The sequence below is a fragment of the Erpetoichthys calabaricus genome, chromosome 1, assembly GCF_900747795.2.
Source record: "Erpetoichthys calabaricus chromosome 1, fErpCal1.3, whole genome shotgun sequence".
Classification (NCBI taxonomy): domain Eukaryota; kingdom Metazoa; phylum Chordata; class Cladistia; order Polypteriformes; family Polypteridae; genus Erpetoichthys; species Erpetoichthys calabaricus.
In genome coordinates this window covers 168,351,463-168,366,486 of record NC_041394.2, presented here as the reverse complement: position 1 = coordinate 168,366,486, position 15,024 = coordinate 168,351,463, and the positions used below count along the sequence as shown (strand labels likewise).

Genomic DNA, 15,024 nt, shown 5'->3' with positions numbered 1-15,024 from the left:
GTTAGGTCAATCTGTCTTGTCTCTGCTAGCCAGCTAACTAGGCCTCTTAGTTAGCTAGTTTAGTTTTTCTGTTAATTTATGTTGTAAATTTATGTTGCATGTAGCACCTTGGTCCTGGGGGAACGTTGTTTCGTTTCACTGTGTACTAACTGTATATGGTTGAAGTGACAATAAAGCCTACTTGAAACTTGAAACTTGAAACTTGAAACAGTCACAAGAAAGACAGAAATATTAATGCAGGATGTGTTAGAACAGCTGGATGAAGCAATTCAAAAGGCACCATGTGTAGACTTAGCTGTAGATGTGTCAACCGATGCTTAGCTGTCAGTTTATGTAAGATTATTCAACAAAGAGAAGAAAGAGGTCTGTTAAGACCAGCACAAGAGGACAGAACATCTACCTGGCCATAAAGATGATATTAGCAAAGAGGGGAATAGAGCCAAAACAAGTAGTTTCAATAACCACAGATGGAGGCCCTGCCATGACAGGGAGGCAGAGGGGAGCTGTGACATGAATGAAAGAGGACAATCCTAAGCTCATTTCTTAGCATTGCATAATTAATCAAACACTCCTATGCTTCACCCTGCCAGACAAGTATGCTGAGTTGATGAACACAATGATGAGCATGATACACTTTCTCAGGGCATCTTCTATCCATCTGTATTGCATGCTCAGGGAATTCCTCAGAGAAATGGATGCAAATGCTGACGATCTTCTGGGGCAAAACAATGTAAGATGACTCAGCAAAGGCAAAATTTTGGAGAACTTCTGATCCACCAGAATGGAAATTGCAACTTTCTTGGCACAGCTGAAGAGCAAAAAGGCAACACAATTTTCACATTTTTGGAAGCGGAGAAAAAGATGGATATTGTGTCTTTTTGGGTTGATATCACTTTGCACCTGCGTGAACTGAATCTAAACCTAAAGGGCAAGGACAATTCAGTTTGTGACCTGATGACAGCTGTCTGCACCTTCCAGACGAAACTTGGTGTTCAAGGAAGACCTGCAGAAAGACTGTGCACAATTCCCATCAGTGAAGGAACAGATTCCGGGTGAGAGAAATGGGTCTGCTTTTTTTGACTTTGTTGACAAGCTAATAGTAAACTTCAGCAAATGTTTTGATAGCTTCAGCCTTGGACCGCAGCTCATCCTGTTCATTCAAAGCCCATTCCTTATCACAGATATCAGCAGGTTCTCAAAGGAAGTGGGCAAATGCTGGGCCTCTCCAGATGCAACTGATTGATCTCCAAGAAGATGCGGCACTGAAAAGTGTTTGGAGAAACGGACCCTGCCACTTTTTGGTTCCAAATGGTCTCAGAGACAGTTTTTCCAGGTCTGAGGAAAGTAGCCCTGTACATCTTGAGCATGTTCAGCTCCATATACATCTGTGAGGCAGCCTTCTCTACTATGAATATCATTAAAACTAAATATTGCTCCAGGATCACAGAGGAGCACCTACACATGTATATGAGAATGGTCTCGACACCATTCCAGACCAGATTTAAAATCCTGGCAGCACAAAGTAGAGCTTACTTTTCTCACTGAACAAGAGAAAGTGGGGTGTGGAAAGTTGGAAACAAAGAGAAAAGGTGGTATTAAAGTTGTTAAGCTGTTAATGTCTGTTGACATTGTTTATATGTGAAATTTAGCTAAGAAAAAAGAAGAAAAGGGGAAACACCTTTTTCAATTATTATTTTACATTATTTTACTTGATATGAGAAAAAAAAATTGTATTTATTATTTTATCATTAGAGTACCCTCAGTTCAATGTGAACACTAATAATAAACATTGGTGAAAAGATATTGAATTGTACTTTATTTTGTTTGACAGTCAGTTGTTGACCACATACAAATGTTGATACAACTACTAGGCTACTTTGAAATATATGGCACTGAATCATAACACGTCTTAGACGTTATGGTCATTGCCAAACATAGTGCCTGAAGAGTTCCATTATTGACTTATCAGATCAAAGAAATTTTTCCTCATGCTCTCGGTGTCCTATAAATGCCATTTGGAAACTCCAATTAGGCTGTCATATGCTTTTTACTTGAGTGTCTTCCATCTAGCAACTCCACCATAAATGCCTGAGTAGGTGCCCTCTTGTCCAGTTAATAAGTTTGGCCTGACATCCAACTTTAGAACGAATCCTAGATGTTCTAAACTTCTTCCAGTTCACAATTATTGAGACCACTGTGCTCCTGGGAACACTTGGAGCTTTAGAAATGCTTTCATACCCTAACCCTGATCTATGACTCACCACAATGTTTTCTCTAATGTCTACAGAGAGTTCCTTGAACTTTATGGCTTGGTTTTTGTCCTGATATATGCAACATGAATTATGGGACCTTATAAATTAGAAAGGTGCACAACTGCTTGTATATCCAATAAATTCAATTTTTCCACAGGTGGACTACAGTCATTTTCTAGATACGTCACAATAATAATTAAAACAAATAGAATGCACCAGAATATAATCTGAAGTGCCATAGCAAAACCTCTTATATGAATGAGAACAATAGTTTTTTTGATTTTTAACAAATTTGCAAACCTTCCTAAAACATTTTTTTGCTTTGTCATTATGGGTTTCTAAATGTAGACTGATGGGCAAAAATGCCATATGTATAAATTTAAAATTAAATTTACAACATAATAAAGTCTGCAGGAAGTAAAGGGGTCTGAATACTTTCTGAAATCATTCTAGTTATAACACATTGTAAATAATGGCACACAAAACTAAAGCATTCACATAGGAAGAAAGTCTCTCTCTCTATTGTAGGCCTTTAAAGGCCAAAGCTGTGAAGTATGTGAATCATGCCAGAAAAATCCTGCCACACACTTGCTACACCATTCAAAGGTTTGCCAAGCCTCCATCAGTCTCATATCTGTGGACGAAACGAAGCCATTTGTATATTTCAAATAAAAATATACTTAATTCCATATATTATGAAATTTTAAAAAGGACTTATTTATATGAACAACTAAAAGAATATCTTATATTGATTTTACATCCATATATTCTATTCATAGTTGCTAGATATATAACGAAGAAATTGAAATGGAATATGTGACTCTACAGTATATGGCTTGGTGAAAGGAAACTTTTCAAATTTAACATGTTTATATTTTAAAATTATACTATTTCACATGAAATAATATGCTTTCACTTAATTTTACCTTGAACTATATAATTTTAAGATAATCATCTATTATCCATAGCCATGTCTAATTTGAGTCAAGGTTATATGAAAGAGCAGATATATTAATTCATATAGAAGAAAAATCATTTGTTCTAAAGTTTCCCTCTAAATTTCACAACCTTGTGCAATATAATACGTACTGGGAAAGGTTTAATAGCTGTTCTGATCTTAAATGAATGCCTGAAAGAAGTCACATTTTACTGTCTGTATATTTTAATTCTCTTACTATTCCCTTATACACTTCACCTTCTCCTTGACTGTTCTTTCCTATGAAAATACTGAAAGAATCTCTTTGGGCCATTTTCTGACTTATGTGCAATATTTTTCTACAACTGCCTTTTAGCTTTCATAACAGCCTTCTTAATATTTACCCATTTGCTCTCATATGTCTTAATGTTAGCATTGGAGTTCCTAGCCTTATATACTACTTCATAAAGCTGCTTTTTCCTTGTGAGCTTCTTTTTCATTTTCCTTATTAACTCACCGCATATATTTTTTTAAATTTCCTGCTAATTCCAATTTTATATGTTCCTATCTAGCATTATATGTATCTCCACACTTAAAAGATTATAAGTTTATCACCTTTAGATACTTGCTGCACCTGTTCAAACTTTGCCCTAATAAAGTTATCATTAAAATTTTTAGTCTTTCTATCCATACTCTGCTAAAACATTGAGAATGTGTGTAATGTTATGGTCACTTGACCTTAGTGGTTCATCATTTATACTCTGCTATTTGCAAAATTAGTACAATTAATATACTAAGTAAAGTCCCCAATGACTATATTACCCCCCTCAAAACCTGTCTTCTCAATAATTTTTAAATGCATATTGAAATTACTGTCTGCATTGGAGTATCTATAACACACTTCAGAAGTAAGCCTTCTATTCTTAACTAGCCAACCCGCAGCGTAGCATATGCCGCATAATTATTTATTGATGACTGAACCCTTCCTGAAAGACACAGTTGTCCAAATCGGGTGGGTTTGAGGATACAACTGTGAGTGAATGAAAAGATGGAACTCTGGAGAGAGCAACATACAATTGTCCGTGACTGAAAACTGGTTTTGGCAGATACAGGCATATCTTTTTGAAAGTTTGTCCCTGTGCCTTATTACAGTAATTGTCATTGCAAACGCCAATCTAACAGGAAATTGTCTGCGTGTAAAAGTAAAAGGCAAATTTGAATCTGATGGGGTCAGGGATATCCGGGGAATAAGGACAGTTTGTGAGGTAGCAGCTGCGATAGTTTTACACTCCAGTACATTGCGGTGTATGCTGGTAACAGTAAGGCGGGCGGGCAGGCGGGCAAGCCAACAAATACACTATGCTCTTAGTATGGTATGAATAAGGTTTTTGTAGACAATGGTTTTCCCCGTTCCTGCAGAACCATCTAAGAAGAAACATGTTTGTCGCGGTTGGGAATCGCTGTATGCAGTGTGTAAAACAGTTTGCGAAGGTGGCAGGAGGAGGGTTAGAGTTGGCGGGCGGGGCTCTGTCATGCGTATCCCATGGTCTTAGAGTTGGTGGGCGGGGCTCTGTAAATTGGCAGGCGTGGCTCTGTCGTGCGTATCCTATGGTCGGCTGCTTAGTGAATTGTTGGTGGACGGGGCTCGGTGAGTTGGCGGGCGGGGCTCTGTCTTGCGTCTTGCCTGCCATGGTCGGATGCTTTAGTGAATTATATATATAGATGCTTTCCATCTGAATCCAGACATCCTCACTAAGATGTAGTTCAGCATCGAAATGTAGAAAAGATGTGCATTTTAAATTCCTTTACATAAAAGGGAACCCCCTCCTTTTCTTTCATCTATCCTTTCTAAAAATGTGTAATCAACTATGCTATACTCATCCTTATCTTTGTTATTTAGTCATATTTTTGTTATTGCTATAATGTAATTGTGGTCTTCAACATACAACTCCAACTCACTTGTTTTATTTTGATACTTCTAGCAATAAGGCAAGCACAAACGTTTTGCACTTTAAGTTTGTACTGGAATTTAAACTACTATGAATTTGTATTTTTACACTATTGTTTGTTCTTTCATGTTCAGTTGTAAACCTGGCCAGCAGTAAACTCCTTGCCCAATTCCACCCCACACAACCCAACCCCCACCTGGTTGTTCATTGTGAATGCACTCTGGAGTTGATGAATTAATTGTGTTTTTGCTGTGCTTATGCCTTTGGTATGTTTTCGAATTTTGACCTGTATGGTCTGTATTTGGCTATGTTTCTGGATCGCTGTATTGGGACTTTGTTTGCATTGGATTACATTAGTGTTTTTGGGCAATTCCTTTGCTCCTGGTGCTCCACAGAGCTTTATTGTTATTGAGGAGCATTGTGAGAGAATAAAGTTTTTATTTTATAAAGATCTGATGCCTGCCCTTATTACTAGCCAGGATTTGATGGTGATATCTCCCTCTAGTTAGCATTATTTAAAGTGATTTGAATCTCTTTAGTTCTTGGGACTCTTAGCTCACAACAGAAACGCTACAAAGTAGAAAGGTAATTCTGCCATTGTCTGATGCACTAACATTATTTTGCAAGAAGAAACAAAAGAAAAAGGCAAGGAAAATACAGTTTACCTATTAAACAGTCACTGTAGCTAGTAGTGATGTTGAAGTACTATGCCACAAATTAAAAAAGGCACAATGAAATAGTTTGCAATAGAGCAGGAGACAGGGAGAGCAAACAGCATGGTTAAAAGATAACAATGATCAGAAAAAGCCAGGAAGTCAAAACAAAAACAAAATGGCAAATAGAAATGTCACACAGAATGGCTGCTAGATCTGAAAAGCTTGTTAAAAAACAAAACCTCTAAACACCACTTACATTTCTTTTTGCCAGAAGGAGCACATAATCAGTGTGATAAAATAAAATGATGGTTGAAAAAATAATAATTTACCATAATTGTGCTTTTTTTAGATCACAAAATAAATAATAATAATGTATCACAATGGTTCCTACTTAACACTGAAGTAAATTATTACATAGTGATGGACAAAGACAAACCGCACAACCAAACTGAAACTAATAAATTAATCAAGGTCTTCATATACTTTGTTGCTAGGTCAATCTGTGAAATTTTGTTTTTTGTAATGTGGTTTTAAAAAAGGCCTCAAATGCCTTGGTAATCAGTATATTGATTATTGCTTTTGTCTCATATATCCAATATCCTGGGTTCAAATACCACACCAGCCACTGTCTGAGTGGATTCTGAATATTTTTCCTGAGCCTACATAGGTTTTACTTGTATAATCATTTTTCCCCTCCCACAAAGTCTTTTCAAGTGTGCATACTCTCCCCTTCCCTATGACAAACTGATACCGCATCCAAGGCTGATACATGCTTGCACCCTTATATTGCCAAAATACATCTCAGCACTTTGTGTCCCACTATTTGGATAAAACGGGTTTGGGAATGTTATACAGTACTATGTTATATTAAAAGTAAAAGCATACAAAATAAAATTTTAGCTATATTCATGGGAAGTCAAGTTGCTATGAGATGAACAAGACAGTAGGTAGTGAGTAGTCTTATCCCTGCTGCAGAAGCTCTTTATTTATTTGATTTTACAACAAAATGAGACACTGACATTTATGATGGACCATGTTTTAAACTTTAAATGTGGTCACTAAAGACTCCATACCTCTAAATGACTAGATAAAGACATTGTTTTCCTAATGTCTTAATTGAACTTCTCCATCTCAAACATCCACACAACCGTATTCATCTTCTCAGTGATATAAAGATTATGTTCAACCTTGCTGTGCTATTGATCATTTTTAGGAAACTGAACATCAAGTAGTGTAAAAAAGGCTAGAAGAAAAATCAATTCTAAAACAAAATGTAACATGTTAAGAGAATTAGATATTTGGGTGTCTACTATAGAGAATTGGATATTTTTACTATGTTTGCATAGTCTGTTTCCAAAGTCCAAAGAGTTTCTTTGCATGTTTTATTCAGTAAGTATATAGTATATTGCAGATTGTACTTATGCTTGCCAGAATTGCCTGATCACTGTAATTACATACCTGTAATCTAAGGCTTCTTAGGGACAACTTAGCAATGTATTTAAATAAACATTTGTATTCTTTAGAATTCTACCTTAAAAGTAACTTGAAGTTTCTGAAGTCTGTTTTTTCTTAAGCCTTAAAACCCATTATGTTTTTGAACTTTAACACTAGAATTACCAGAGCCAACAAAAAAACTCGTAAATCCGACCCACCTTAAATGCCTTCGCACCTCTCCGTCAGCCTCTTTTGTCTTCTAAATGTGTCGATAAGCCCAAGCAGCAAGCAGCCTGCTATACCATCCCACCCACCACCTCAGAACAGGTAAGAAGTTTTCCTAATTCTTGCCTTGATCGATTATCTGGGAGTGAGCTACCCAGAATTGTAAGGGAAAATAATTTGATGTGTGTTTTGTGTCTACAACAATCAATGTAAACACATCGTTAAAACAGAAACGTTTTCATGTTTTAGTATTAAATGACAAAATGTAGAAATGAACTGTATAATGTGTGAAGGTGGATGGCCAAATATCAAATAAACACTTTCACAAAAGGTGCAAGTATAATACGACAGCTTCCATAGTGCAGCGGTTAGATCTGCCGACATTTGATTTGTGTCTGTAACAGCTGGTGTAAATTTACAGGACTTGTAAAAGTTAGCATTTTTTTTCACATTTATTCTCTCAGTCACAATCACGATACATACTACTGACATATACACCCCCCCCCAGGGCAAAGGGGTCTGACGCAGTTAGTTTTTATTTGAAACTGGGAATAACTGTAGATGTGAGTGGTGTTTTGAGACAATGGAACTGGAAATTCTCTGATCTGGAGGGATTAAAGCTGACACACAAACGCTGGTGAATCTGCCTTCTTCATATCTCACCATCACTTTAATTTTTTTTATTCAGTTTTATTGAGTGTTCCTGCTCACGCTGAATTAGTATGCACCTTGTGGTCCATGATGTCAAAGTCGCATTGACAAAAAACAAAGGCATCGGTATATATGATATTTAGAATTATTCATTTTATGACCTGTATAGTACATTTCAGAAAACATTGCGGCATGGATGCAACATTATTCATATTCATTCGCATGCCTTCTTGCTCTTGTAATCAGTGACCGTGTTTTGTTTTTTTTTCACCTTGCCCATGCAGCTTCTACATTTTGGTGAACAGTGCTGTTTCTTTTGTACTCCAGGACAGTGCAGCTTTGACATCATGGACCATAAGGTGCATACTAATTCAGCGTAAGCAGGAACACTCAAAACTGAATAAAAAAAAATCAAGTGATGGTGAGATACAAAGAAGGCAGATTCACCAGCATTTGTGTGTCAGCTTTTATCCCTCCAGATCAGAGAATTTCCAGTTCCATTGTCTCAAAACACCACACACATCTACAGTTATTCCCAGTTTCAAATAAAAACTAACAGCGTCAGATCCCTTTGGGGGGGGGGTCAGTAGTATGTATCGTGATCATGACTGAGAGAATAAAAGTGAAAAATAAAACGCTAACATTTTATAAGTACTATAAATGTACAGCGGCTGTTATAGATGCAACCCAAATGTATGAGTTTACTGTATAATATGAACAATAAGAGCAGCACACTACTGAGAACAGTAAATACAGGAGGCAGTCATGATCGAACCGGGGACTCTTGATTACAAGTCAGTAATTCTTACTGCTATGCCACAGAAGCTATTGTATCATCCTTGAACCTTTTGTGAAAGTGTTTATTTGATGTTTGGACTTCAGGCTTCACATATTATGTAGTTTATGCCTACATTTTGTCATTTATTACTAAAATATGAAAAACGTTTCTGTTTTAACAGTGTGTTTACACGGATTATTGTAGAAACGGAACACACATGAAATGCATGTGTTCCAAATAACGACCTATTATTTCCACTCTAAAACTCCAGCACTTCACTCCCAGAAAATCAAGGCATGAGCTGGGAGAACTTTGTGCACATTCTGTGGCGGTGGGGGGATGGAATAGTAGGCTGCTTGCTGCTTGTCTTGATCGGCACATTTACAGGACAAAAGACACTGACGGAGAGGTGCAAAGGGATTTAAGGGGGGCCGGATTTACAAGTTTTTTCGTAGGCTTTGGTAATTCTAGTGTTAAATGCTTTCAATTATGACGTTTGTCTTTTTGAATTGTTTTGCCTGGTGACTGATTTTCCAGATCATCCTTGCTCCTAGGTTTCTGTTTTGCTCACCTAAATCTGGATGCCTAACTGACAAGAAAACAGTGAATACCTATAGGAAGGGGTGAAGACCTAATAACATGACATTAACTGAAACCTTTTTAAAATGTTATCTTTTATTTGTTAATTTTTTTTGTATGTATATTTGGCAGTGTGGCAAAGTTCACCTTTTTTATCTGACAGCCATAATAAATGTCTCATTGGCACAGAAAAAATATAAAATTCCAAATAAAGTATTAGAAAGCGAGTGAAAAACAGTACATAAATGTAAAAAAGAACAGGGAATAACACATATGGTTAAAGTGTCAGTAATAGCCTGCCATATACTGCAAAAAGAAAATGTATCTAACCTAAAAGAAATTAATATTTCCTGATCCATTTTGCCATATGCCTTAGAACTTATACAACTCACCTCCAAACTGCTTCTTCCAGTTGCATGGAATCTTGCATCTCTGGGTTTTAATGGTTTGTTTGCACTCAGCTCCTGTTCGAGTTCCCTCCCTTGTTCCCAGACCGCAGTCCCCAAGGTTAGCCACACAAACACTCCACTGCCATTCACTACAATCGGACTTTCTTTCCTTTTTTCCTGAAAAATAAAAGTAAAAATTGTCTTTCTCATAAATCTAACAGAAATTACAACATTATTCTAAACAGAGTAGTAAGTCATATTCAAAGACATTTCTGTTTAAGTTAAATTATTTTTTATTTAGGTTTTCCAAACTTTGTCCTGTAGACTACTGTGGATTGCTTATTTTCTTTATGGCCAGTGTAGGAAAGACGTTTTAGGATGATATACTGTAAATGCAGGATACAATACAGTAAATAACAGTGTTTGTTTTCTATTTCTACAGTTTTTTTTATAGATTATAGATTATAGGAGTGTGAAAAGGTGATGGCTGGGAGGCCATCAATCTTTATTAAAGATGGTAACTTCTGCAAGGACACATATGATGTAAATATTGTGGATGAATAGCCTGACAATTCCAGTGAGTTTCTGTACTATACAGAAGGCCTGTTGCACAGCCACACTGTTTTACATGTTATGGTTATCTTCACATATTCATTCTGGAAACAGAGGATATCCTTGATTAACTCTTCTATCTATTCTTCCAGGCTTTGATCAATTTGTTAAGCCTTTAAAAAGATAAAGTTATAAAAGTCGCTGTGGCTGTGTCTGATGAAAAAAATGATTGTGTTATTTCTCAATTATTATTATTTTCCAAAAAAATTGCACTTTTTGCAATCATTTTTATGTTATTTTCCAATATTTTTTGTTATTTTATAAAAGTGTTGCTTGTAAGGGCTGCTTATAATCCAGTAACATAAATCTATAAATAAAAATATAAGTTTAGATTTTATCCAGCTATTTCCTATAGATATTTTGAAATAGTGTAATATACTTGACAACTTATAAAGGACTAAACTTTTTTGGTGTTTGAGAAGTATTACTGACACATTTAAAACAGGTAATCATACACAGTTATGCACACTCACTGAAACCAATCAATCCTCAAATGCAAGCTGGGAATATGCAAACCATGTAATAATTATTACAAACTGTATTATTTTGTATTTTTTTGAAAACATCAAAAAGTGTTTTTAGAGTGGTACCAATAAGAATACTATTATTTACATACTAAGTGTCACCAGGCTTTCAAGCAAATTAAGTAATATGGGTTAAAAATTATTACAAAATCTTGCTGAAAGGATCTTATGTATTTATACAGTTTTAAAAAACTTACTCGTTCATGAGGGCAATTGAGACTAAGGAATATAGATAATAAACACAAGAATAAAAATGAAAAGGTAGCTGCCACACTTCAGCTACCTCCTTAGGTTTCAGGCTTCAAATCTGCACAGTGACATAACCAGGCCATTTGTCCAGCTTCTAACTGGTGTTTGAGTTTTAAAATAAATCTGAGACACTTGGATGCATTGTAAAAATTAGGAGAAAACTTTAATTTACCAAGTTAAAATTACTAAAGCAGTGCACACAATGAATTTAACCTTGAAATAATTTGTTTTGGATAATTGTTTTGATCTTCATTTTAATGCTGTCTATTTGAGCACTAAAATAATAGAACTGATGTTTTTTATTTGAAAATGAATTTTATATGACATATTGCTTCGCATTGTTCTTAACAGTAGTCAAGGGATGTTTCTATTCTTGTTATTTAATTTAGAAAAGTATTACCTCCAGGTAAAGAAGTACGAATTTTTAAGGCTTTCAGTGTTTAGCAAGCCTGAAACTCAGCAGTTCTTCACCTAAACTCCAGTTTTTCACATACATGCTGTCATCAAACCATGGTTTCTTGCCTTTTTGAGACAAAGTTACCACAGTGGATATCAAAAATATCATATTGTGTGTGACGGTTGACTTTTTGGCCAAGTAGGACTGCAATTACTTTTAGTACATTATAGACAAAGTGTACAATTCTTGTTTCAGGTGATAGTGGCAACAGCTCAAGAGAGAAGATATAAAGGCACACTAGCACACAATCAGTGCTAGAATGGACCACTGGTTCATTTAAAGTTAGATGTCCATTTTTGCTCAGTGCTCTACAGTTCCGCTAAGGTTTGTCACATTGTGATGGCTTGTGCAGCACTGTAAAATATAGCACAGAAGCATGAACTGCATGTTCCACCTAACATTGGCCAAGATGAGCACAAATGTGGCCCAGATCCAGTCTATCAGGACATCAATGCAATACCAATTCAAAGACCTTTGAATGTTGTATGCTGAATATAAAGGCACTTTTATGTTTTGTAAAAATGACATTTATTTGGCATTTTTTTTTGTTACAAGTTCAATAAGAATGTTCTGCTGTGTACTGGTGGCAGTCTGGACACTAAATGATGGCATATTATTTTTGCTCTGTCTCCATTCAGCTGCTGTCATTTGGTCCCAATCTTGTATTTTTTTCATGTTTGTGATTCCTGCATAGAGACCACCATAAACAATGTTTTTTGCAGTTCTGTAGTTCTCCATGCGGCACGGTGGCGCAGTGGTAGCGCTGCTACTTTGCAGTTAGGAGACCCGTGTTCGCTTCCCAGGTCCTCCCTGCGTGGAGTTTGCATGTTCTCCCCGTGTCTGCGTGGGTTTCCTCCCACAGTCCAAAGACATGCAAGTTAGGTGGATTGGTGATTCTAAATTGTCCCTAGTGTGTGCTTGGTGTGTGGGGTTGGTTCCTGCCTTGTGCCCTGTGTTGGCTGGGATTGGCTCCAGCAGACCCCCGTGACCCTGTGTTCGGATTCAGCAGGTTGGATGATGGATGGATGGATGGATGGTAGTTCTCCATTTCAGTCAGTAACTCCTCAAGTTCACATTCAATGAACGCTCATTTTCTGTGCTCTCCCTTAGTTTGTAGTAACATTACTCAGAAACAAGGCAAAATGTATGTGGTGATTACATCATGAATATTCAATAGATTTTAAGCCATACAAGATTACTAACAGAAGGTGACAGGGACTGTCTAACAGCACATGCACAAATGCATAGCTTTAAGATGATTTTAAATTTATAAAGGGTCATTCTATAGCAAATCAACCAACGGCCCATGCACTTCAGACTCAACAAAATTCTGGAAAAATTTACCAGGTGTACCCATGTTAGTCAGAAGACACCCTGTAAAATTTGTTTAATGCAAGATCAATACTTTCCATGACGCAGCCAGTTTACCGAGAGATTGTTGATTTTATCCGCCTCATTTTTTTCATCAGATTTCACAAGTCATAGCTCAAGAAGTAAACCACTGAGCAGGCATGGACTTTGCACGCTGGTACATTAATTGGTATAATATGGGCCAAAATTAAAACATTTGGTCCAGATGACACTGTATGGTCAAAGCAGCCCCTTGAAATTGACCAAAATGTAATTAGAATTATTGGCTTAGCTATGTTTAGTCCTCAGAAACACATATTTGTAACCAACACAGATTTTAGATTTTTTGAGTAGATGTTAATCATTGAGTTTTCAATCATTAAGTTATCAAAAATGTCAAACATTTTTTCATATCAAATGTCTAATATCCTTTCTCATGTTGCTGAACAGCGAATGTAATTTTTCATGGCTAAAAGAGTACCTGGTACTCGAGAATATCACTGTTACACTCCTACAGAGAAATCAAAGTCAGCTGGGTGTCTGGTGAAGACAGTCAATTGATTGTCCGAATATTTACCACTGAATCAGCACTCCTGATGGATCAGAAGCGTCCCTCACATCAGACATAACAACTCATATAACCATTCCTTTTACTTTGTGAATGGAGATCCAAAGGGTGGGTCCATCCTGCAGTCACTGCTGCTGGGTCGTCCTTCTGTCTCTATATGCCAACCAGACATAGAAACCCAGGAGTGGAGAACTGAGACTGTGTGGAGATTGTGAATATTGTTTTATTTCTTTCAATTTATTAGTTTTAGAGATTTTCTGCTTTTTTTCTTGGATTACAGCTTTAGAATTTGGTATTGAACTTTGTTACTACAGCTTACCCTTTTAAGTACATCATTTTTGCTCTTTTGAGCATTTTGTTGGGCAGGCCAGTGACTGTCCTGGCCAACTTTTGTAACTTATTTTGGAGACCTCATCCCCTTATCGCCATGTTTCAGACTCCAACTCACAACAACAGCTACCCCACATACAACAGCAGTCTAATGGGAAACTAGTGACTTGCGCTCACGCATAGGGACAATTTAGAATCATCAACAACCCTAAGACACTAATCTTTGAAATTTGGGAGGAATAATGAAGCACCTGGTAATAACCCATGCAGACAGATGGAGACTGTGCAAACTCCAGACAGATATTGACTGGATGCTTGATCCATGAGATATTGGGACTAAACAGTCAGTGTTACATCAGGTTGGGGAGCATACATTGGTACAGTGCATTGCCACATTCACCATACGACTAAACAGCTCAGGATCCTGGTTGGAAACCCCCCAGGCAGACATGTGTACTAGTCCCACCCTCTCGGAATGGCCCTCTGTCTGCCACAGCCAGGTGTTACGTGGGCGTCCCCTTGACCTGGTCCAGCCACTCGGGTCCTCAACAATGAAGATCCTGCGAGCTGGATCGTGCTACATGGCTGTAGTACCAAAACTAATGCTCCCTCACTATGCAGGTCTTGTGCCTCATTCGGGTCTCCATGAGCAACTGCTCATTTGATACAAAGTCAAACCAGTGATACCCAAGGATTCTCCGAAGAGACACAGTACCAAAGGAGTCCAGTCTTCATCTCAGGTTACTGGATAGCGTCCATGTCTCGCAAAACACTAAACAGTGCACCACCATAATATTAAAGCAATTAAAAACAATTAAAACAAGTACCAGTTCAATCTGGTTGCTAACAAGACAGCAGAATTTCTGTGAAATTGTTACTTCTTACTTTTTGACATACACTATTGGCTCTCAAGGAACTGTGTTGATACCTCAGATCACTTTTGTATCTATAAGTCAAAGTTTTAATCATTTTACTGTAATTTTATATTCATTTTTGAATGATTCATAATGTGCTAATAATGCAATTTACTGTATTTACTCTGCTGCTAACAAAGTATCAAAAGGTGACATCCTAATTAAAAAATAATTAAAATGTGAATGACTTA

The 15,024-nt window shown here is 36.9% G+C and overlaps 1 protein-coding gene across 1 annotated transcript in view; it reads right to left on the bottom strand.

The window, feature by feature from the left end:
• ptn (pleiotrophin) overlaps window positions 1-15,024 on the bottom strand; it is a 429,887-nt gene that overhangs the window by 129,128 nt on the left and 285,735 nt on the right. Inside the window, exon 3 of the mRNA XM_028808352.2 lies at window positions 9,833-10,006. Within this exon, the coding sequence (XP_028664185.2) occupies window positions 9,833-10,006 (174 nt within the window). The remainder of the gene's footprint in view (window positions 1-9,832; window positions 10,007-15,024) is intronic.